This window comes from Vipera ursinii (genome assembly GCF_947247035.1).
Source record: "Vipera ursinii genome assembly, chromosome: 10".
NCBI classification, from domain to species: domain Eukaryota; kingdom Metazoa; phylum Chordata; class Lepidosauria; order Squamata; family Viperidae; genus Vipera; species Vipera ursinii.
In genome coordinates this window covers 4,931,461-4,956,025 of record NC_139520.1, presented here as the reverse complement: position 1 = coordinate 4,956,025, position 24,565 = coordinate 4,931,461, and the positions used below count along the sequence as shown (strand labels likewise).

The following is a 24,565-nucleotide window of genomic DNA, read 5'->3' as shown; positions in this document are numbered from 1 at the left end:
GCTCATCTCTGTTTCAAAGCCGAAGAGTCAGCGCTTGTCCGAGGACGTCTCCGTGGTCATGTGGCCGGCATAACTAGATGCCAAAGGCGCACGGAACGCTGTTACCTTCCCACCGGACTGGTCCCTATTTTTCTACTTGCCTTTTTACGTGCTTTTGAACTGCTAGGTTGGCAGAAGCTGGGATGAGTAACAGGCGCTCACTCTGTTACGCGGCACTCGGGATTCGACCCGCCAAACTGCCGACCTTCTGACCGACAAGCTCAGCGTCCTAACCCACTGAGCCACCGTGTCCCTTCCCCCTTACGTATAAACACATATAAATATTAATCACTGTCCATCTTGAATACGTAGCGGAAGGAGGAAGCTTGAGAGTTCAGAAGGTTGATGCTATATGGGGCAAAACTGTCACTGAATCCAGATGTTCTGCTTCGGGGAGCGGGGGGATCTCTGGTATCCGAAGCAGAACATCCGGATTCAGTCACAGTTTTGCCCCATATAGCATCAACCTTCTGAACGCTCAAGCTTCCTCCTTCCGCTACGTATTCAAGATGGACATTGACATGGGCAGGATTGTCTGGGACGCTAGAAAGAAAACGAGTCGTGGAGAGGATGTGCAGCATCCCAGACAATCCTGCAGGCCCTACTTAAGCATCGTTTATATATGCTACGTCCTGCCAATAATCGATTAAGCGCAGTATTGGTTAGCTGGAGAAAGTCTGCTTATCCTCCCGAATAAGCCCTCAGGTGATCCGCTGTCCGACGAGGGGACCCCACAGTGACGTGTGGTTGCGGCTAAGTTGCTGACCGGCCTCACACCGGTCTTTTCTCCCCCTGCCAAAGATGGAGCGTCTGCAGGCTGAGAACGCAGCCGAATGGGGCAAGCGAGAGCGGCTGGAAACGGAGAAGCTGAATCTGGAACGGGAGAATAAGAAGCTGCGGGCCCAGATTGAGGATCTCGAGGAGATCCTGACTCGGAAACGGAGGCAAACCACTTGCGCTCTCGATACGGATTTTAAAACCGTCCAAGCGGAGCTGTTTGAGAAGAATAAGGTAACTCGGATTCCAATTTTGGTGGGGAAGGAAACCCCCTCTGCTCTGGGACTATGACTTGGGGGAGAGGGTTGCATGCAACTCTTCTGGGCCTGATTTGGATTCTGGATAGTACAGGTAGTCCTCGACTTACAACAGATCACTTAGTGACTGTTCAAAGTTACAACGGCACTGAAAAAAGTGACTTACGACTGTTTTTCACACTTATGACTTTTGTGACGACCCCAGGGTCACGTGATCAGGTGCTGGGCAATTGGTTCATATTTGTGATGGTTGCTATGTCCTGGATCGTGTGATCCCCTTTTGTGACCTTCTGACAGACAAAGTCAATGGGGAAGCCAGATTCACTTAACAATCCTGTTACTAACTTTACAACTGCAGCAATTCACTTAACACCTGTGGCAAATGGGGCAAAAAACTCAGTTAACAAATGTCTCACTTAACAACAGAAAATTTGGGCTCAATTGTGGTCATAAGTGGAGGACTACCTGCACATTGGGGTGGGGGGCAGCCTCCTCACAGTAGTGGGTGGGCTGGGGAAAATGCTACATGTACTGCCTTTCTAATTACATATAATTTAAATTAAATTAAACACTGTTATTATAAATCCTGTTGCTTGGGCCCCACGTATTTCTGTAGGTCTGCTGGATAAATTGTATACGTTCCCAAGGCTGTTGGTTAATCACAGTTTGATATTATTACAGTTGGGTGTACAATCAACCAGATGTTTAGACTGGATTTGGCATTTTTATCCACCTATTGCAGGGGTAGGCAACCTTGGCTCTTTTATGACTCGTGGACTTCAACTCCCAGAATTCCTGAGCCAGCCATGGCTCAGGAATTCTGGGAGTTGAAGTCCACAAGTCATAAAAGAGCCAAGGTTGCCTGCCCCTGACCTACTGAATCCTTTCTAAGGACTTGAGGTAGGCAGATGTGGCCGTTTGACTGTATAGACTAAGAGGTATCACTTTTAGGATGTCAGCTGTTCCAAGAAAATTGAGGGATTGCAATTGAGGGATGCTGAGTTTGTCAATGCCAGTAGTGTTCAAATGGTGCTCCAGATGTTTTGGGATTGCACTCAAGCCGCCTACGATACAGTTGGTTGCACAGTCAGCAGAAGTTTAGATTGGATTTGGCATTTTTATCCATCGATTGCCTCCTTCTCAAGGTCCTGGGATATGCAGATGTTGTTGTTTGATGGCGTTCAAGGTCTCGTCGCAGGAGCTGAGCTGTTCCCCGTAAAGCTGCTTTTTGCAATTGACTGATTTTGTCAAGATGACAGTGATGTTGATGAAACCTTTCAAGTTATAAATAATTCTGCAAAGAACTTTTACTATTGGGCAGATGCAGGTTTAAATTTAAAAAAAAAGGAAAAATGCATCAAAGTCAAAATCAACTCCTGGTGACTACCTGGACATGTGCATGTGGTTTTCTTGGCCGTAAAACAGAGGCAGCTTCTGCTTTTCTCCTCCCAATTTCTGAGAAGCCAAATTCTGGTGGTCTGCCATCCAACCCATAACTGGGTTTGGCTTTTCTCATTTGTTTCTATGATCCAGCTTTCCCCCCCCCCCACCTAATTATGAGGACCACAAATCATAAGTACATATATTCCCATTTTATGCAGAAAAAAAATCTATAATGGGTTTCCATTCAGCAATAAACATAACTGTCTTTCCTCTAATCCAGGGGTCTTCAAACTTGGCCCTTTTATGACTTGTGGACTTCAACTCCCAGAATTCCTCAGCCAGCATGCCTGGCTGAGGAATTCTGGAACCTGAAGTCCACAAGTCATAAAAGGGCCAAGTTTGAAGACCCATGCTCTAATCAAACAAGTCGATTTGACCATCTCTGCAAGTAGCATTACCATCAGCAACCATTTCTCTGTTGTGGGTCAAACGTTTTTCCAGTCTTGGGTGCTCACATCTTTTTTTTTCCTCCCAAAACGTACTATCTTTTTTATTTAAAGTTTTGAAAGAATATAAATGGGGGGAAAACTCATTTAGAAGAGACAAGTGAGTTATATTCACAAAACATTTCTAACTTTCAACAGCAGGGGACAGTCAAACCTTACTATTGGCAAAAATGTGGTTTTAAAATTACTGTGTCTTGCAAAACTCAGACTTCTTGTGGTGGAGTGAATGCTAACACACACACACACACACACACCACAACCACCACCACCTCCCCAATCCAGTGAAAGGGCCCTCTGAAAGAGGCAATCTCCGGCCAGTTCTTGTGTGTAGAGAAGGTTTAAATGGAGATTCTCCGTGCTTTTTCGAAAGGTAACTGGACTGGGTTTTTTTCCTGAAGAAGAAGACATTTTGCCTCGCACCCAAGAAGCTTCATCAGTGGTGACTGGATGGTGGAAGGATGAAAGGATGGGTTCTTGGTGTTCCTGTGGGAAGGATGCAAATGGGCCCACTTTGAAAGCCAGGCTGAGGGAGAAAAATGAAGATCTCTGTGCATCTTTCCATACATGCTTATACGTACAAACTTTGTTCTTATCGATAGGAGAAATGATTTATTTATTTTTTTTAAAAAAGGGCATCGGATGAGGAAAAAACAGCAAATGAAAATAAAAATCCAAAGGATGACCTTTAAACTGAAACCACTTTGCCTACCAATAATTTAAACCTCCTTCGCTTCTGAGACCCAGAATCCAGGTCAAGTCTTCAACTTATTTAGGACAGGGGCCTGCAACCATGACAACTTGAAGACTTGTGGACTTCAGCTCCCAGAATTCCTCAGCCAGCATAGCTGGCTGAGGAATTCTGGGAGCTGAAGTCCACAAGTCTTCAAGTTGTCAAGGTTGCAGGCCCCTGATTTAGGGACTGTTCGAAGTTACAACAGCATTGAAAATGTTGACTTATGACTGGTCCTCATACCTACGGCCATCACGGCATTCCTACGGTCACGTGATCAAAATTTGAGCACTTGGCAATCAGCGTGTATTTACAAATCGTGGCCACATCCGAGGTGTGTGTGTGTTTCACATGATCACCATTGTGATCTTCCCAGCTGCCTTCTGACAAGCCGCATCAAAGGGGGAAACCGGATCCGCTTAATGGTTGCACGGTTCACTTAACAGCCGCAGTGACTTGATTTAACAACTGTGGCAAAAAAAGCTTGTAAAATAGGGTTTAACAACCACCTTGCTTAGCAACAGAAATTCTGGACCCATTTGTGGTCCTAAGCAAAAGGATTAGTAGTTATGATTAAGTTCTCTTGAAAACTTGTATTCCTTTTCTACTTCTTGCAACAATTAGAGCTGTGCTTAAGCTAGGCTTAAACTGGGTTTATTTCTTTGAACAAGCAGCTTTGGGTATTGCGATGATTACTTAAATCGGGGGTCTTCAACCTCAGCCCTTTTATGACTTGTGAACTTCAACTCCCAGAATTCCTCAGCCAGAGTGCCTGGCTGAGGAATTCTGGGAGTTGAAGTCCACAAGTCATAAAAGGGCCGAGTTTGAAGACCCCTGGCTTAAATCCTAGTTGGAATCACTAGCAGTTTCCAGAGCTGTAAGTGTGGTTGGGAGTTTGAATCAGCCAAGGAATAAGGCAGCATCCCAACTTCCCTTCCACGTACAGGTGGTCCTCAACTTAAATGACCACCATTGAGAACAAAACGTCTGTTGCTAAGCAAGACATTACTTAAGTGGGTTTTGCCCCATTTTGCGCCCGTTTTGGCCACCGTTGTTAAGTGAATCGCTGCAGTTGTTAGCAACACGGTTGTTAAGTGAATTTGGCTGACTTTGCTTGTCAGAAGGTCGCAAAAGGGCATCCCGTGACACTGCGACCATCATAAATATGAACTAGTTGCCAAGCGTTCGAATTTTGATCACGTCACAATGAGGATGCTACAACGGTCATAAGGGTGAAAAATTGGTCATAAGTCACTTTTTTCAGTGCCGTTGTAACTTTGAACGGTCACTAAACAAACTGTTGCAAGTTGAGGACTGCCTGTAGTCACCAGGGATCAAATTCATCAATTTAAAAGCTTCTTTCTTTATCCCAAATTGGGAGAAAGAGGGCAGAGATGTTCCTGCTTCCTGCTAGGTTGACTTCCAGACAGGCTGCCTTCTGTGGGGAGAGAGAGAAAAACCATCCTTCTCTCCCCCCCTACCCCCCCCCACACAATTCAAGCTGGTCTTGTGTCCTTCAGGAGTTGGCCGACCTGAAGCACGTCCACGCCAAACTGAAGAAGCAGCACCAGGAGAAGATGGCCGAACTGGGCCACACGATCCGGCGAGTGGAGCAGCATGAGGGAGAAGTGAAGAAGTTGCGGTTGCGAGTGGAGGAACTCAAGAAGGAACTGGCCCAAGCGGAGGACGAGGTGAGTTTCCTTCTGCCTCTGCAATGTTGACTTTGGGGAAGTCACAAATATAGGAGAGCCCATAGCCGTCCCTTTCTCGTTCCGCCAGGGGCCCAGCAAAGCTGAGTAGCCCGTTGGGTCTGAAGGGATCACGATCAGCTGGGCAGGTTCCGGATATTACAGGATACAGGGACTGGGCATGGCTAGTCTAGTGAAGAGAAGGACCAGGGCAGACATGACAGCAGCCTTCCAATATTTGAGGGGCTGCCACAGAGAGGAGGGGGTCCACCTATTCTCCAAAGCACCTGAAGGCAAAACGAGGGATAACGGATGGAAACTGATCAAGGAGAGATTCAACCTGGAAATAAGAAGAATTTTTCTGATACTGAGAACCATCAACCAATGGAACAGATTTCCTCCAGATGTTGTGGGAGATTCTTCACTGGAGGCTTCAAGAAGAGAACTGGACTGCCATCTTGTCAGAGATGGTGTAGGGTCTCCTGCTTGGGCGGGGGGTTGGATTAGATGACTTACAAGGTCCCTTCCAACTCCTATTCTATTGTAAACTATGATAGAATGGATCTCACAGTTGAGGAGGCCTTTCTCACAGGGCTGACCAACCATTGTCCATCATCAAGGACATCTTGCTGCCAACTGAAAAGCTGAATGAGCTTCTTTTCTCCTAAAACTAGCCCTTCTCGGCCTAAATCCACTTTTCCAGATGTTTGGACCTTGATTCCTAGACTACTCTAGCCACCATGGGGTGAATTTTGAGAAGGCACCCAAATTCAACAAGACAGCTTAAGCGATCTAGAATTTCAGAGAAGATGTTCTCCTTTTACGCTCCCAGTCCCTACGGGATTGGCCAGTCACTCTGTGACCAAGACACACGCTGGAGCATCTTCTGTTTCCCAGAAATTGGTGTCCTTCTGAATTTGCTGTCCAGATCTTTCCCAGCTTGAAGAATGCTGGCCTTCCGCTCTCTTTGGGACACACATTTATAAATCCTGTAATCCTGCCTTGGTGCATTTGCAAGTAAGTAGTCCTCAGTTTTAGAACCATTCATTGAGTGACCAATCAAAGTTATAAAAGCATTGAAAAAAAAGTAACTTATGACTGTTTTGCACGACGTCTTCCCTGTGGTCACGTGATCAAACCTGGATGCTTGGCAACTGGCATGTATTTATGACGGTTGCAGTGTCCCGAGGTCATGGGGTCCCCTTTTACGACCTTCTGACAAGCACAGTCAATGGGCAAGCCAGATTCATTTAACAGCCATGTCCCCAACTTAACAACTGCAGAGACGCACTTTAACAACTGTGGCGAGAAAGAAAATAAAACAGGGCAAAATTCACTTAACAATTTTCTTGCTTAGTAACAAATCTTGGGCTCATAAGTCAAGAACTACCTGTAGTTAGCCTGGCCTTAAAAGATGTTACGGCTTATTCTTAACCTCTTTAATAGTTTTTTGCTATTTGTTGTTTTCCCCTTAACATAGATCAGGAAGGCTAAATGTTTGCTCCAGACTTTAGCCAGATTTAGAAGCCAATGAAATAATGCAAAAAATACATCAGGGTTATTTTTTACCAAGCTCTGGTCATTATTGCCAAGGAAAAACCATTAAGGTCCACCATCAGCCATGATGAGGGAGAAAATGCATTTTTTTTTTATTTAGACAATTCTCCTCTTTGGCCCCGGAATTGCCTTGTCGTGCCCAATGCTGGATGTGTCGTTGGTTGAGCTCACTTTAATTGGCTTCTATTGATTCTGTGGAAATGCTTTGCCATCTTTCTTTTTATGTCGTTTGCTTACGTCTAAGTACCATATTACGCTATTCATATTTTATGGCTTCTGGAATCACCATTTGATATTAAGACCGGACATCCATGGAGCAGAGACTGATGAATCCCATTGATTTACAAAGGAGCAACCGTCCCAGGGTTGTAGTTTTTTAACGATTGTCGTGCACAAATTCTCTAGGACAGGTGGTTCGGCTGGAGATGGGAGAGCATGCGCACTGCGCGCAAAAGATGCTTCTAGCTAAAAATTCCTCGTAATGTGAGAAAAGAGGTTCAAACTCTTGAAAGGAGTGCAGAGAAAAGCAACAAAGATGATTAGGGGGCTGGAAGCTAAAATATATCAAGAATGGTTGCAGGAATTGAGTATGTCTAGTTTAATGAAAAGAAGCACTGGGGGTGACATGATAGCAGTCTTCCAGTATTTGAGGCAGAGGTCCTCAACCTCTTGACTAGTTCCGTGGAGAAAGATTTTTCCACGGACTGGAGAGTGCGTGGTTTTGTGTGCTGCCTGCATCCCACAGATGGGGTTTTGCTTGTTTGTATGGACAGGTTGCTGGCATGCCGCAGCCCGGTACTAGTCCACGGCCCAGGGGCTGGGGACCCCTGATTTAAGGGACTGCCATAAAGAGAAAGGGGGGTGTCAACTTATTTTCCGGAGCACCAGAAGGCAAGACAAGAAACAACGGATGAAGGAGAAAAGCAACCTAGAACTAAGGAGAAATTTCCTAACAGTGAGAACAATTAACAGTGGAATGACGTGTTTTCAGAGGTTGTGAGTGCTCCATAACTGGAGGTTTTCAAGAGGAGACCAGGCAGCCATTAGTCCAGAATGGTATAGGATCTCCTGGGGGGGTTGGACTAGAAGACCTCCAAGGCCCCTTCCAATTCTGTCCTTCTGTTAGATCGAATCGCTGCTCTCCATCCATCTTGGGAAGAGATTTCTTGGAAACCCCCTACGTTCTGCACCCAAATCAGAAAATTTAAAAAAAAAAGACAGAACAGGCCCGAGATCCAATTTTGTCTAAGACAGTTTCATCTTGGTGTGATTCAAAAAAGAGGCATCAAATTGGGACACGAAGTGCTGGTTTCCATTACTGGCTGTGGTAAGATCTGTGCAGCCATTTATTTAAAGTGACCTTATATTTCCATCTGCATTTTTATCGGGCCTGGCAAGAATAGAAGGTGGAATTATAAGTCAAGGCCGCTGAAGGGGCCGGTCCCTTGCCTTCTGTTGATGGGGCTCAGTTTCAATAAGCCTATGGCAAGCTGCAGATAGTCCTAGACCAGGGGCCTGCAACCTTGACAACTTGAAGACTTGTGGACTTCAGCTCCAAGTCCACAAGTCTTCAAGTTGTCAAGGTTGCAGGCCCCTATCCTAGACTTACAACAGCACTAAAAAAGTGACTTATGAGGGTTGCAGCATCCCCAGGTTCACATGATCAAAATTCAAGCGCTTAGCAACTGACTCATACTTACGACGGTTGCAGTGTCCCAGGGGTCACGTGATCCCCTTTTGGCAGCCTTCTGACAAGCAAAGCCAAGAGGGGAGAAGCCAGATTCGTTTAACAACCATGTTACTAACTTTAAGAACTGCAGTGATTCACTTAACAGCTGTGGCCGGAAAGGTCATAAAATGGGGCAAAATTCACTTAACCAATGTCTCACTTAGGAACAAAAGGGGGGGCTCCATTGTGGTTGTAAGTCAAGGACCACCTATACAGGAAGAGTTTAACGGGCATATTATTCTTCCTAGGACCACCCTTAGGAGACCATCTGTGATGAAAAATCTGCACTGCAAGGGTTGTCCATCCTTGGCAACTTTAGGATTTATGGACTTCAACACCCATCCACCCAAATACTTCTTAAATGTCTCTTCAGCAGTTCCTCCTCCTTCCTTCCTTCCTTCCTTCCTTCCTTCCTTCCTTCCTTCCTTCCTTCCTTCCTTCCTACCTTCCTTCTCCTCTGGCTTGCTTGCATCACCAACTCTGGCACCTAAGATGACAACTGGTGTTTGTATGTGTGGAAGATGAAATACAGGGAGGGAATAGAATAGAATAGAATAGAATAGAATAGAATAGAATAGAATAGAATAGAATAGAATAGAATAGAATAGAATAGAATAGAATAGAATAGAACAGAGCTGGGAGGGACCTTGGAGGTCCTCTAGTCCAGCCCCCTGCTCAAGCAGGAAAACCTTTACCATCTGAGGCAAGTGACTTCTTAAAAACCTCCAGTGATGAAGGACCCACGATTTCTGGAGGCAAGCTGTTCCACTGGTTAATTGTCCCCACTGTCAGGAAGTTTCTCCTTAGTTCCAGGTTGCTTCTCTCTTTGGTCAGTTTCCAACCATTGTTTCTCGTCCTGCCCTCTGGTGCTTTGGTAAATAACATGACCCCCTCCTCTTCTTAGTGGCAGCCCCTCAAATACTGGAACACTGCTATCATCTCTCCCCTATTTCTTCTTTTCTTTTCTTTTAGGATTGTATGGGTAGATATTATGGAAGGGCGAAGTGGTGAGATTCAAATATGTGAACATCTGTGTGGATGCCACTTCCGGAAGTCCATTCTGGGCCTGGGCAACAAAAAATTAGCTACTGGTTCTGCCAAAGTGGTGCAAACTGGCTGAATCCCACCACTGGAAGGGGGGGCATCTGAGCCTGCTGCGGGGTACCCCAAGGGGACGATTATGGCACAGGAGGGGTCTTTTTATTTATTTATTTTTAAATTGTTTTGAATCGATGATGGTTTCATTTTTTGGATTTATGACTGCTGTAAGCTGCCCATAGTCGCTTGAGGTGGGCGGGCATGTAAAACTATTGAAATGAATCACATAGACACTCTGGTCTTTGCCCCTTGCAGCTTGATGACGCTCATAACCAGGTCCGCAAGCTGCAGAGGTCGCTGGACGAGCAGACGGAACAGAATGAAAATCTCCAAGTCCAGCTGGAACACCTGCAATCCAGGTAGGGGGAAGAAGTAAGCGACCTCTATTTGCCGTATCAACTGAGGGAGGAGAATATGAGAAGGAACGCAGGCAGTCCTCGGCTTATGGCCCTAACTGAGCCAAATAAAGCAGTTGTTAAGCAAATGTGGCAGTCATTAAGAGACTGGACAGCCATTTGTCCGAAATGGTATAGGGTTTCCTGCCTGAGCAGGGGGTTGGACTAGATGACCTCCAAGATCCCTTCCAACTTTTTTATTACTACTACTACTACTACTACTACTACTACTACTACTATTACTATTATTATTATTATTATTATTATTATTATTATTATTATTATTATTATTATTATTATTATTATTACACATGCTGGCTCAGGAATTCTGGGAGCTGAAGTCCACGAGTCATAAAAGAGCCAAGGTTGCCTAGCCCTGCTCTAGAATGTGCTTCTGGGTTCCCACCTACAAGTCTGAAATCTCGTCGTCGTCTCCCATCCAACCACTTGCCAGGCTGAAAACTGCTTGAATTTGCCAGTCAACCACAGTGAACTGCAGCCTAGATTTCTGGGCAGTGGGACTTCTTCCTGGGCCTGTAAAGGTCTTCCTTCTTGGGAAAAGGAGAGTTGATCTTTTCTTGCCTACTTGGCACCTGCTTCCTCCAATTGTCCCTTTGGGCACACACAAAAACACACACACACAGCAGTTAAGACTGTCCTCGGGGCGGAGCTAGGAAGGTAGTCCTTGACTAAAGACCGCAACTGAGCCCAGAATCTTGGTCATTAAGCCAGGTAAAGGTAAAGGTTCCCCCGCACATGCGTGCTAGTCGTTTCCGACTCTAGGGGCCGGTGCTCATCTCCGTTTCAAAGCCGAAGAGCCAGCGCTTGTCCGAGGACGTCTCCGTGGTCATGTGGCCGGCATGACTAGATGCCAAAGGCGCACGGAACGCTGTTACCTTCCCACCGTAGTGGTCCCTATTTTTCTACTTGCATTTTTACGTGCTTTCGAACTGCTAGGTTGGCAGAAGCTGGGACGAGTAACAGGCGCTCACTCTGCTACGCGGCACTCGGGATTCAACCTGCCAAACTGCCGACCTTCTGATCGACAAGCTCAGCGTCCTAACCCACTGAGCCACCGCGTCCCTCTGTCATTAAGCCAAGCTGTTGATAAATAAGAGGTCACAGGACCGCTTTTGTTCAGCGACTGTAACCCCGGCAGCCCCGATTGCAGTCATTAAGCATTTGCGTGAGCCAGGGTTTTTCAACCTTCTCACCCGTTGTGCCACTTTTAGGATAGGGCAACATCCGAGCACCACCAGTCGCCTAGCAAGGTGTCAAAAACCTGATGACCAAAAAAAAAAAAGGAAAAGAGTGATGAAGTAAAGTGATGAAGTCCTCGACAGCTTAGTGACTGTTCGAAGTTACAATGACACTGAAAAAAGTGCCCCCCAAGCCACAGCTGAGCAAGACACCTGCCTGCCCGCCCGGCGGCGCTGTTCCTCCTGTCCGAGGTTTTCATTGTTGTGAGCATTTCTGTTGAGCATTGGCAGCGGGGGTGGGGTGGGGGGTTGTTTGGTTTTTATTCCCCCCCCTCCTGTCTGCTGAGTGGTTGCAGCAGGTTTTGGTCACTTCACATGACCCTGGGACACTGTGACCGTCATAAATATGAATCAGTTGCCAAGCATCTGAATGTCAATCACAAGACCCTGGAGATGCTGCAACATTCCAGCTGATCGGCGCTTCTTCTGGGCTCAGAAGCACCAGGATCAGCGCCGAGCTCCAACTGGATCTTGGCATTGATCCTGGCGCTTCCGCTGAGCCCTGACAACCCAGCAGCTCCAGCCGTCTCTCGCTCAGGCTTGTGCGGTGCTGCCACCAGTTCAGCCCATTCCCCTCCCCCGCTACCACTTCTCTAGGATGGTCGCGTACCACCTGCCAGGTGCCGATGTACCACAGGGGGTACCCGTGCCACTGGTTGAAAAGCCCTGGCGTGAGCCATTAACAGGACAGTGTCCTGGGTAAAGAGGACTCTGGGAGGCAGTCCTGGGGGGCAGACTTCATTGGGAGTGGGGGGGGCATTTCTGTACCCTGCCAAAGGAGTTCACCTCTCCTTGGTACCCAGCTTTTTCAGCCAACCTCCAGAGACGAAAAGGGCTCTTCCTGGCACACAACAGGTTGCCAAGCATCCAGATCACAATCATGTGATGGGGACGGCAAAGGCAAAGCTTTGTGATGGTCGAAAGCGCTTTACGTGGGTAAGGCACCATTTCTGAGGCCCCTGTAACTTCAAATGGTCTTTAAATAACCAGTCATAAGTCAAGGATTATGTGTAGTCCACTGCTTCTCAAGCTCAGACACTTTTAAGCTGTATGGACTTCAACTCCCAGAATTCACCAGCCAGCATGAAACATTTTGTGATGGTCATACGTACTTTATGTGTGTAAAGCACCTTTTCTGAGACCATTGTAACTTCAAACAGCCATTAAGTGACCAGTCTAAAGTCAAGGACTATCCATAGTCCACTGCTTCTCAACCTCATGAACTTTAAGCGGTATGGACTTCAGTTCCCATAATTCCCCAGCCAGCGTGAAAAGTTGAATTTTGGGAGTTGACGTCCACCTAACGTAAAGTTGCTGAAGTGGAGAAAACGCTGATTTAATCCAATCTAGAGACTCTTCCACTTCCCTTTGCCCCTTGCAGGAGAAAAGTCAGGCTGAAAGAGGCTGTCTGCCATCGGTGGTCCTTTACAGAACAACCTACAGGACTTGTGTCCTGGTCTCCATTCCTATCACAGCTTCTGGTTTCTCCATAACCATCTCCTCCTCCTCCTCCTCCTCCTCCTCCTCCTCCTCCTCCTCCTCCTCCTCCTCCTCCTCCTCCTCCTCGTGTTCTTCCACTTTTAAAATATTGATTGCTCTCTGTTCTCAGCTTCCAATTTTGTTCCCTTCTCAGAAACTCCAAAGCAATTAAGAGAACAGCCTCCTCCTAGGAAACTCCTGGGTAATTTGTTAGCTGAACACAACATGCAAATTGGCCGCAGCTATAATTAGAGAAGAGAGGAAGGTGGGGGATTTTTCTCCGAGGGAGCGGCAGTTGGGCAAAAGAGGGCATCTTGGCGAGAAGCTGCCATGGGAGACCCGGCCAGGTTGGGGCCATTGTCTCCTGGGTCAACTGGGGGTGGGGGGAGAAGAAGGCGGCTTCTTTCACTAGCCAAGGGGAGAAAAGGGGTCAGGCAGAAGGCCTCCTGCTGGATCACCAAGCCACCTTGAGGAACGCCATCAGAGAAGAGGGTACTTGTGGCCTTGGTTGTCTACTGGGGGAACAAGGGAAGAGCTTCACCTTTCTCCTCCTTCTGACCTTCTCATGCTTGACCTCCCACGATGCTGCGCTACAGCAAAGGCAAGCTTACGCTCAGCATCTTCACCGCTTTGCTTCTTCCAAATGCTGGTGCTCAGCATGGCTGCCTCCCCAGCGGCAACAGATTCATAATACTTACCTGGCTATTTATCTGAGCAAGTCGGGCGTAGCAATGAAAAGCACTGGATTAGAAACTGGGAGATGGTGAGTTCTAGCTCCCTCTGAGGCACCTAGCCGGCTGAGGGACCTTGGGCTGGTCCCCATCTCTCAGCCTTGGGAAGAAGGAGGAGGAAGTCAAGGCACACTACTTCCAGAAACCTTGCCAAGAACAGGGACTTCCACTGCAATCACATCCCAACCAGCATCTTTATTTATGTCTAAAGCACTTTCAAATGATAGTCAGGTAACATTCAAAGCTGAGCAAGTAAAATAAGTAGAAAATAGATCATAGAAATACAGCCCGTGCAAAAAGTATGTCAAATAACGAGGATTAAAACTAGGTGACCTTCATCCGGTATCTGGCCACATCGGCTGCATTTTCCCTCACCAGCATGAGGTCTTCTTCCATACCTGTTGAAGGACATCGTATGCACCAATGGCATACCTCAGATGGATTGTCCTACTCCACATTCACACACAGCATCTTCTATAAGGGAAGCCCCATTTTCTTAGATTGTCTTTTTAATCTTTCTAGCCTGGCATGCAATCTCATTTTATGATTTCCATACTGGCCAAGGCTGTTCTTGACCAGGTGGCGGGCAGTTGTGTGGCCGTGCCCAATTGCTCGGGAGCTCCTTACTCCCGGGGCGGTCCATGGCAGCTGCTTCTTTTGGTGGAGGTTTTGAGGAAGCTGCTCCTTGACCTCCGTCTTGACCTTGGAGGCTGTAACCCAGCCAGCATGCCAGAATTCTGGCTGTTGGTCCAACCGTCTTCAAGCTGCCACGGTTAAGGAACATTGCGGCGCTTCAGAGTCAGCTTCCAAACGATGCTTTGGAGCGTAGGGGATCATGAACATGAGCCTCATCTGCAGCCTCTCCAGCAGCTCTCGGTCTGGAGGGAAAATGCCATCAAGTTCAGGTGCAACCGACAGAGCCTGGCTTGATCGTTCACAACCCTGGAGAGCAACTCCAAAACTCGACATTGTCTAGTTAAATCACCTTGGAGACCTGCCTTCTCTGATGAAATTTACAGAAGTCCTGCTGTGTCTGAGGTCCAGGGAAGATGGTCTCAGAGACCAACTAACTTCTTTCCTATAGAACAAGAAAGAGCATCTTCGTACCGTCTCGTCTTTTCACTTCCAAAAACTTCAGAACAGCCTTTGGGGGTGGGGGGGGGAAAGTTAGATGTTCTTCAGCCAGCAACAAGATAGGGGCCTGGTTCCCACATGCCATAGTACGGTTTGAAAATATCCAGCAGTTGTATTTTCCAAAGCAGATGGGAAAGACAGTGGCGTAGCGTGGGGGGTGCAGGGGGGGCCGGCCGCACCGGGCGCAACCTCTGGGGGGGGCGCATTAGATGCATTTTACTTTAATTACATAGGTATTTTCATAACAAACAATACATGTGCTTAGGGGGTAAGGGTTTCTTTAACTAATCTAGTGGAAGAGACTCGAGTGCTAAAATCCACGGGTTAGGGGGCGCAAATTACTTGCCTTGCCCCGGGTGCTGACAACCCACGCTACGCCACTGGGGAAAGATGGTGAAGCAGTTGTATTTTGGAAAGAAGTGAAGAGTGCAATTCAGTGAGGGATGAGTTCCCGCCAGTGGGAATGGCTGGGATTTTCTGGGGGTGTTCCTTGTAAAGTCGCGTGCTTCACATAGAGACGGACACAGAGCTGGGGTAAAGATGAGTTTATTCTGAACAGAACGAACTGGGGAAACAGGGAAGCCTGGCGTCTATTTGTACCTGCCCAGGTGGATGGCATCCAATCAGTTCAAACCTGGGCTTCCTGCCAGTGCAGGTGACAATGGGTGTAGATCCTGGCTTCCCACCCGGCTGACCATGCCTGGGGCTGTCAACAGCTTAACTCATTAGGCTTATCCTGAGTGAGCAGTTATCGCCCGGAGCTGTCCAGCCCCTCTGCTGATCTGCACCATCAGCCTCCTGCTGTGCTGTCCTTTGTGTATGCTGGGAGGCATACACTGCATTCCTTATGTTGGAGGAAGAGCTTGGCTTTTGAATTGGGTGTTAACAAAGTTAACACTGCATGTTTTCTCCATTCCCTGCTTTAATGTGGTGGGAAATGCCGTTGCTTTGGGCAGGCAGAAAAAGGGGCTCGGAGTCTTAACAGAGACTCCAGTTGCTCCACGTTGCTTGCAATTTAGCAACCTGGGGGTGCTCCAAGTGTGTAAGCCAATATTATGTTTCGGTGTGTGAACACACCTAGAGAGGTTTTGGGACCAGATATGTATCAGACTCAAAGGAATGTGGAAAAATGTCACTATCTACTGGGATTTGCCTGTTTGCGTGGGATGCTTATCTTCTCACAGCTACTTCCATTCCTGCAGGTAGGGACATCCACAGAGGAGAGGTCAAAAGTAAAACATAGAATATTTAAAGAGTATATGATGAAACGTAGTGGGAACTGGAAATGTCTGATCCAGGGGTAGGCAACCTTGGCTCTTTTATGACTCATGGACTTCAACTCCCAGAATTCCTGAGCCAGCCATGCTGAGGGGAAAAGGAGAGGTTTCCAAGCTGAGCCATGCTGGCTCAGGAATTCTGGGAGTTGAAGTCCACAAGTCATAAAAGAGCCAAGGTGGCCTACCCCTGGCCTAGGCTGCTTTATGACTCGTGGACTTCAACTCCCAGAATTCCTGAGCCAGCCATGCTGAGGGGAAAGGGAGAGGTTTCCAAGCTGAGCCATGCTGGCTCAGGAATTCTGGGAGTTGAAGTCCACGAGTCTTAAAAGAGCCAAGGCTGCCTACCCCTGGCTTAGGCCTAGGCCGCTTTATGACTCGTGGACTTCAACTCCCAGAATTCCTGAGCCAGCCATGCTGAGGGGAAAGGGAGAGGTTTCCAACCTGAGCCACGCTGGCTCAGGAATTCTGGGAATTGAAGTCCACGAGTCATAAAAGAGCCAAGGTTGCCTACCCCTGGCTCAGGAATTCTGGGAGCTGAAGTCCAGGAGTCATAAAAGAGCCAAGGTGGCCTACCCCTGGTCTAATCTAACAAAGAGAAGGACTAGGGATCATGTGATAGTAGTAGTCTAGTATTTAGGGAGCTGCCGGAAAGAAGAGGGAGTCAAGCTATTCTCCAAAGCGCCTGAAGGCAGGAAAAGAAGCAATGGATGGAAACCCATCAAGGAGAGAAGCAACCTGGAACTAAGGAGAAACTTCCTAATAGGGAGAACAATTAACCAGTGGAACAACCTGCCTCCAGAAGTTGTGGGTGCTCCATCACTGTGTCTTAAGAAAAGACTGGACAGGCATTTGTCTGATATGATATAGGGCAGTGATGGCGAACCTTTTAAAGACCGAGGGCCCAAAACTGCAACCGAAAACCCACTTATGTATCGTCGGGTGCAGGGTGGGCGTGGCCCATTCGGTGGGCGTGGCTGCAGTGGTAATGGCAGTGGTAATGGCAGACTGGGTGGGACTGAAAAGTTCAATCAATTCCAACTTTGTGAGATTTTTTTTTCCCTGCAAGAAGTTGAAATTGATTGATTGATTGAACCTTTTTTTTGGCACACGGCGGAAGCCTAAAGCGAAAAGGTTTTATAAAACCCAGCTGAAGGCCTAGGACTGGGGTGACGGCACGCGTGCCCACAGAGAGGGCTCCGCATGCCACCTGTGGCACGCATGGCATAGGTTCGCCACCACGGATATAGGGTCTCCTGCCTGAGCAGGGGGTTGGACTAGAAGACCTCCAAAGTCCCTTCCAAATCTATTGGTCTGTTAAAAAAAAAAGTCAGGATGGCATCTGGGACAGTGGGGGGAGGTGTCAAAGCCCCATCTTTTTTCATGCATCATGGCGGCTTTTCTTTAACCACTACCCCCCCCCCCACTTCCGCAGCCACCTTGCTTGCCTGAATCTCTCCTGCACGCTGCTCTTTTCTTTTAAGTTCACAACGTGCAGCTCCTTTTGCGACTGGAGGGGCAGGTGAATGTGGTGTATGAAGGATTCACAACCCAGGAAAAGGAAAAAAGGCCTGGCGTGGAAGAGGAAGGTTAAGACGGCTCCGCTCTGAGCAAAGTGCCTTTAAGAGATACTTTAATTTTATGGGCCTTTTAGAAAGAGGGTTTTTTTTTTAATTTGCATGCGTGCTTCTCTAGCAATAAAACACTGAAATGTCTGTCAGACAGATCGATTCTGCTCTATTGAAAGACGAGGCAGCTTTTCTCTTTCTCTCTCTCTCTCTCTCTCTTTCCTTTCTTGCAAAGAAAAGAGGGAGGAGGAGGAGGAGAGAGGGGAGATGAGGTTTTTATCTTCTTATTTTATTGGGGAGGCCGCCATTAAATCAAAGGAGAATAATGGAGCTTTCCTCGGCAAATGGGATCCGAGAGATCCCATTTCCCCTCCCCACCTTAAATAATGAATGCTTTTTCCAGTAAAAAGCAGCTGAAGTCAGGTAGCTGCGTGCCCCGGAGAATGCAAGGCCAGGCCTCGCTCCACTCAAGCTTTGTGGCTTTGGATTGGAAACTCCGGAGGTAAATTTTCTCGGGGTGAAACCTAATGCTGGGAAGATCAGGGAGCGCACAGTGCTGAGAACGCCCAGTTGAAGAGGCCAGCCGGATAAAGACTTGCCTGCCCCTCCCAGCACGCCCCCCCCCCAGCAGCAGCAGCAGAAACGGGAAGGGGGAGGGCAGGCAGCTGCTGGACCTTCTCCAAACTCACCCTGGACTTCAGGACGTGCCCAGCAGCTGAAAGCAAAGTTTAAGGTGGCACAACATTCCAGATAAAGGTCATCTGATATAGAATAGAATAGAGCTGGAAGGGACCTTGGAGGTCTTCTAGTCCAGCCCCCTGCTCAAGCAGGAGAACCTATATACCATCTCAGACAAGTGACTGTCCAGTCTCTTCTTAAAAAACTCCAGTGATGAAGCGCCCACGATTTCTGGAGGCAAGCTGTTCCACTGGTTGATTGTCCTCACTGTCAGGAAGTTTCTCCTTAATTCCAGGTCGCTTCACTCTTTGATCAGTTTCTAATCACTGTTTCTTGTCCTGCCCCCTGGTGCTTTGGAGAATATTTATTTTATTTATTTTTATTTTAATCCCATTTATATCCCGCCCTTCTCCGAAGACTCAGGGCGGCTTACAATCAATGTGCTTAGCAATAGCCTTCATTCTATGTATATGCCTGCTTATTAGGGCTTTCGCGCTCCCCCCCAAGCGGCATTATTACAAAGTCAGCTTATTTGCCCCCAACAATCTGGCTCCTCATTTTACCTACCTCGGAAGGATGGAAGGCTGAGTCAACCTTGACCCTGGTGGGACTCGAACCTGCACTAATTGCAGGCAGCTGGTGTTACTTAAGAAGGCATAGTTTGACCCCCTCTTCTTTGTGGCAGCCCCTCAAATAATGGAAGACTGCTATCATGTCGCTCAATTTCTTCTTTTCTTTAGATCAGCCAAACCCAAGTCCTGCAGCCATTCTTCGTATGTTTCAGTCTCCAGGCCTTTGATCATCTTAGTTGCTCTTCTCTGAATTTTTTCCAAACTCTCAACATCTTTTTCGTGATATGGTGACCAAAATTGGCTGCAGTATTCCAGGTGTGGTCTCACTAGGGTTTTATAAAGCGTTACTAATACCTCGCGTGATCTTGATTCTATGCCTCTGTTTATACAACCCAGGATTGTATTAGCTTTTTTGGCTGCTGCTGCACATTGCTGGCTCTTAGTCAAGCAATCATCCACTAGGACTCCAAGGTCCCTCTCATGGTTACTGTTTTTGAGCCAAGTCTCCCCCAGTCTGTACTCAACTTATGACCGGTTGCTTAGTGACCATTTGAAGTTCTGAATCTACCACGGGCATGTATGTCAAATGATTGCCGTGTCCTGGAGTTTATGTGGTTACCATTTGTGATCTTCCCAGATAGCTTTTGACAAGCAAAGTCAATTTGGGGGGGGGGGAATGGATTCACTCTGATTGTCTGATTCACTTAACAACTGCAGTCATTTGTTGAACAACCATGGCAAAAAAAGCTCATAAAATCAACTCGATTAACAACCAGCTTGATTAGCAATGGAAATTCTGGTCTTCATTGTGGTTATAAGTTGAGGACTAGGGGTGTGTGTGTGTGTGTGTGTGTGTGTGTGTGTGTGTGTAAAGAAATCTACACTTCTTCAAGTTGCCCAGGCTGAAAAACACTTGAGTTAAAGCAAGATCTGTTTAAGGCTGCTTGTAGCTTTAAAATCCAAAACCCAAATTCTCAATTTAACTCTAATCTAAAATCTATGAAGAACGGCTGCGGAACTTGGGTTTGGCTAGCTAGTCTAAAGAAAAGAAGAAACAGGGATGACATGATAGCAGTGTTCCAGTATCTGAGGGGCTGCCACAAAGAAGAGGAGGGGTCAAACTATTCTCCAAAGCACCAGAGGGCAGGACGAGAAACAATGGTTGGAAACTGATCAGAGAGAGACGCAACCTGGAATTAAGGAGAAAGTTCCCAACAGTGAGGACAATTAACCAGTGGAACAGCTTGACTCCAGAAGTTGTGGGTACTTCATTACTGAAGAGACTGGACAGCCACTTGTCTCAAATTGTATAGGGTCTGGAGGTTGGACTAGTCACTAGAAGACCTCCAAGGTCCCTTCCAGCTCTATTCTGAATCTGGATTTGAAGACTGCTTGCAGCTTTAAAATCCAGATTCTCAATTTGAGAATGTGTGTCAGAACCCACCCCAATCCACATCTTAGGAAAGAAGAACTCTTGGAGACAGGATTGTCCAAACAGGAACTTTTACTAAAACGTGGTTGACAGTGGATAATCTAGACAGGATCTGGAAACTGTCTCGCAGGTCGATACTTTTAAAGTGTCCCCGAGTAAAAACCCCTCCCCTCAGTCCATTTGGTCCGTCCCGGATCAGTCAAGCTTCAGGTGTCAAAACTCCTTGTGGGAAAAGAGAAACATCAGTACGTTTGCAACATTATTACTTCCTCCACATTCCCATCAGAGATACAAACCAGAATCCCCCCCCCCCCTCTTTCTTTGTTGTTCTTAGTTCAAAGGTTTCTTCCCTGGTCTGTTGTGATGGCCTCCAGGCAGGCTGAATACACAAAGCTTGCATCTAAGGGATAGAGATGGGCAATGAACAACCCTGTCTTCTCTTCCCCTCCTTGGGAATGGCAGAATCCAGTAAGGGGGTGAGATTTAGGTTTGCACAGACAGGGAGTTAGAAATGAAATATAAATGGATTCTGACAATGTGGGAGCATTGAACAGTTCTTGATATGCCTCTTATTTCCGCTGTGATCCCAGACCAAGAAGCCTGTGTGTAAAAGAGAAGCTCGGAATTGCCCCGTGATCTTGTATATTGAGCATAGGTCTTAAATGTTGCAGTACCCGATCTGCAATCTTCTGTCTTTCCACTGACTTTGTAGAGCAACCCTTGGAGGCTTAAGCAGCTTGACCTACTTTTGGGTGGGTGGGTGGGGTGTCTTCCAGTTTGTTTTTTTTAACTACTTGCTTGATAACAAAGTCTGGAGAATTCAGAAGCTCGCCCATATATCTTTCTATTCTCCATCTTTTCCGTTGCATCCTAACTAAATTGCCTCTGAGCAACATGCAGGCACATTAAACGGTTGCAAGTATCTGCAATGGGTGTGTGTGTGTGTGTGTGTGAAGCATTAGACTTTTATTTATAAATAACGACCGTCTGGGGAGATGTAAATCCTTCCATCAACCCAGCCTCCTGCTACCCTGTTCCTTGAAGGCGCCTACTAATGACTTGCCGCTGTGGCCTGATGGGTCCAGGAAAAATAGTTTTGGATTCCATCAAAAAATGTGTTGCGCTACTGAAAACGTTGGGAAGGCTGTGGGGGAGATTGTCCAGATGCAACTTTATCGGCAAGTTACACCCTCTTAATTGGGTGACATTTATATGCAAAAGGGTAGTTTTGGAATCAAGTGGGCAGGGATCTTATTTAAATGGCTTGATCTTTCGGTGGAAAGGACTGGTTTCTTTTTTAAGCATTTAAAGCAAGGTTTGTCAACCTTGGCAACTTGGAAGATCCGTGGACGTCAACTCCCAGAATTCCCCAACCAGCCAAGCTGGCTGGGGAATTCTGGGAATTGACGTCAATGGATCTTCCAATTTGCCAAGGTTGACAAACACTGACCTAAAGTAAAAATGAACAAAAAACTACGAGCTTTGATTATTTATATATGTATTTATTTATATGGTTTATACACTACAGGGAATCAGATGGCCAAAAGTGACTACAGGTAGTCCTCGACTTTACAACCATTCATTTAAGGACCGTTTGAAATTGCAATGGCACGGGGAAAAAGGGACTCACGAACATCTTTCACACTTGCGACCGTTGCAACAGCCCCATGGTCACATGATCAAAATTCGGACATTGGGCACCTGGCTCATATTTATGACGGTCGCAGTGTCCTGGGGTCAGGCGATCCCCTTTTGCGACCTTCTGACAAGCAAAGACAACAGGGAAGCCAGTTCCACTTACCATGTAGGTTCCCAGCTTAACAACTGCAGTGATTCGCTTAACAACTGTGGCGAGAAAGGTCATAAAACGGAGCAAAATTCACTCAATGACCCTCTCGCTTAGCAACAGAAATTGTGGGCTAAATTGTGATCATAAGTCAAGGACTACCTGTAATTGTAATAGACCAGGAGGCTGCGCAGGTAGGAAAACTGGATAAAATTATGTTCCACCACTAACCATCTAATTAAATTGTGTTGACTGTGTTCTTGGATTAAGACGTTCCCCTAGCCCAGGGTTAGGCAACCTTGGCTCTTTTATGACTCGTGGACTTCAACTCCCAGAATTCCTGAGCCAGCATGGCTCAGCTTGGAATCCTCTCCCTTTCCCCTCAGCATGGCTGGCTCAGGAATTCTGGGAGTTGAAGTCCACGAGTCAAAAGAGCCAAGGTTGCCTACCCCTGGCCTAGAATATCAGAGGTGGGGAACCATGGGCCGTTTATGACTTGTGGACTTCAACTCCCAGAATTCTTCAGCCAGTATGGCTGGCTCAGGAATTCTGGGAGCTGAAGTCCACAAGTCATTAAAGGGCCATCGTTCCCCCATCCTTGCTGTAGATGGAAGCTTTGGGTGATCCAGGACGGCTGTTTTTAAAGCTTGGTGCCTCTTTGGGGCACCAACGCTTGCTTTCCCATCTGCTTAAATGTAATTGTCAAAATACAATGTCAACTATCTAAGGAGGCTTCTTTTCTGTTCCCTGGGACAGACTTCGCCGGCAGCAGAACCTGCCTCTTTTTGGGAAGATCCGTGGCTCACGCTTTGGTCCGGGTGATCCTGGAGATTGCACCAGTGACCTGGATGAAGATGAAGACTTGAAAATCCAAGTCCCATAGCAGCTGGTTCCACGTCTGGAGGCACCAAAGGTTGCATCTCAAAAGCCAGGAAATTGTGGAGCTGAGCCCAGGAGCTCTTGAAGGAGACAGTTCCTTCTCCCGCCTTACAGCCTTTTCTTTCACCTGACTTGAAGGATGATGGGAGCGCTCTGGACAAACGACATCAGCCGTCATGCGCTGGCCTTCGTCAGAAGAAGATTTTCTGCAGAAGTTCTGGGAAACTTCCTTGAAATTCACGCCCCCGTTTCTCATTGGCCTTCTCCCCATTCAGCCTCAGTCCCTCCAACACCACTCAGGCTACCCAGAGCAAAATACTATAAGCTGCACGTAACCCAAAGCAGCGAGAATCATCTCCTCCTGGAAAGGAGACAACATGCTAAGCGCACCTCTACGGCCTTAATTTCTCGCCCGCACACAGCTTCTTACTTTCCTTGGACTTAAAGTTGCGTGCAACTGCAACTCTGCAGATCCAAGATTTGGAGATGAGCTCATGTGATACTGCAGGCTTAGGAGGGGAAACCAAAGTGGGGGAGAGAATGAGTCAGCTTCTCTTGTTACCAAAGGTTCCCCCTGAATCCATCTCCGTTTCATTTGCCTACTTTCTATAGCAGTGGTGGGATTCAAATAGGTGAGCAGCTGGTTCTCTGGGTGGATGCCACTTCCGGACGTCCATTCTGGGCCTGGGCAACAAAAAAATTAGCATCTGGAAGTTCTGCTGAAGTGGTGCAAAACTGGCTGAATCCCGGCACTGTATCTACATAAGGTAAAGGTTCCCCCACACTTGTGTGCTAGTCGTTTCCGACTCTAGGGGCCGGTGCTCATCTCCGTTTCAAAGCCGAAGAGCCAGCGCTTGTCCGAGGACGTCTCCGTGGTCATGTGGCCGGCATGACTAGACGCCAGAGGCGCACGGAACGCTGTTACCTTCCCACTGTTAGTGGTCCCTATTTTTTTACTTGCATTTTTATGTGCTTTTGAACTGCTAGGTTGGCAGAAGCTGGGATGAGTAACAGGTGCTCACTCTGTTACGCGGCACTCGGGATTCGACCCGCCAAACTGCCGACCTTCTGATCGACAAGCTCAGCGTCCTAACCCATTGAGCCACCGCGTCCCCGTATCTACATATGTGTAAATATATGTTTTGTACGATAACATTGAACTACCCATGAAATTCCTGCCTACCTACAGGAGTAAAGTTAAGAGTGAACCTGTTTTCCAAAGCACCCGAAGGCCAGACAAGGAATAACGGGTGGAAACTGGTCGAGGAGAGATTCAACCAGGAAATAAGGAGAAATATTCTGATAGTGAGAACAACCAACCAATGGAACAGAAGTTGCCTTCAGATGTTGTTGGTGCTTCATCACTGGAGGCTTTCAAGAAGAGAACTGGACTGCCATCTGTCAGAAATGGTGTAGGGACTCCTGCTTGGGCTGGACTAGATGACCTACATGGTCCCTTTCATCTGTTCTGTTCTATTCTATATATGTGATGTCCCAAGGGTGTTTTGTGTTTTTTTCTTCCAAAAGGCAAATGGACTGATTTTTTGAGGAAGAAGACATTTCGCTTCTCGTCCAAGAAGCTTCATCCGTTGTGTGATGATGAAGTCATCAAAC

The 24,565-nt window shown here is 47.1% G+C and overlaps 1 protein-coding gene across 2 annotated transcripts in view; it reads left to right on the top strand.

Annotated features, from left to right (window-relative positions):
• CCDC102A (coiled-coil domain containing 102A) overlaps positions 1-22,955 on the top strand; it is a gene marked incomplete at both ends in the record, with an annotated part of 34,413 nt that extends 11,458 nt beyond the window's left edge. For both annotated transcript variants that reach the window (XM_083370685.1, XM_083370684.1), the window contains 4 exons: positions 841-1,050; positions 5,213-5,383; positions 10,020-10,123; positions 22,829-22,955. In XM_083370685.1, the coding sequence (XP_083226811.1) occupies positions 841-1,050; positions 5,213-5,383; positions 10,020-10,123; positions 22,829-22,955 (612 nt within the window). The remainder of the gene's footprint in view (positions 1-840; positions 1,051-5,212; positions 5,384-10,019; positions 10,124-22,828) is intronic.
• Between the last annotated feature and the right edge of the window lie 1,610 nt (positions 22,956-24,565).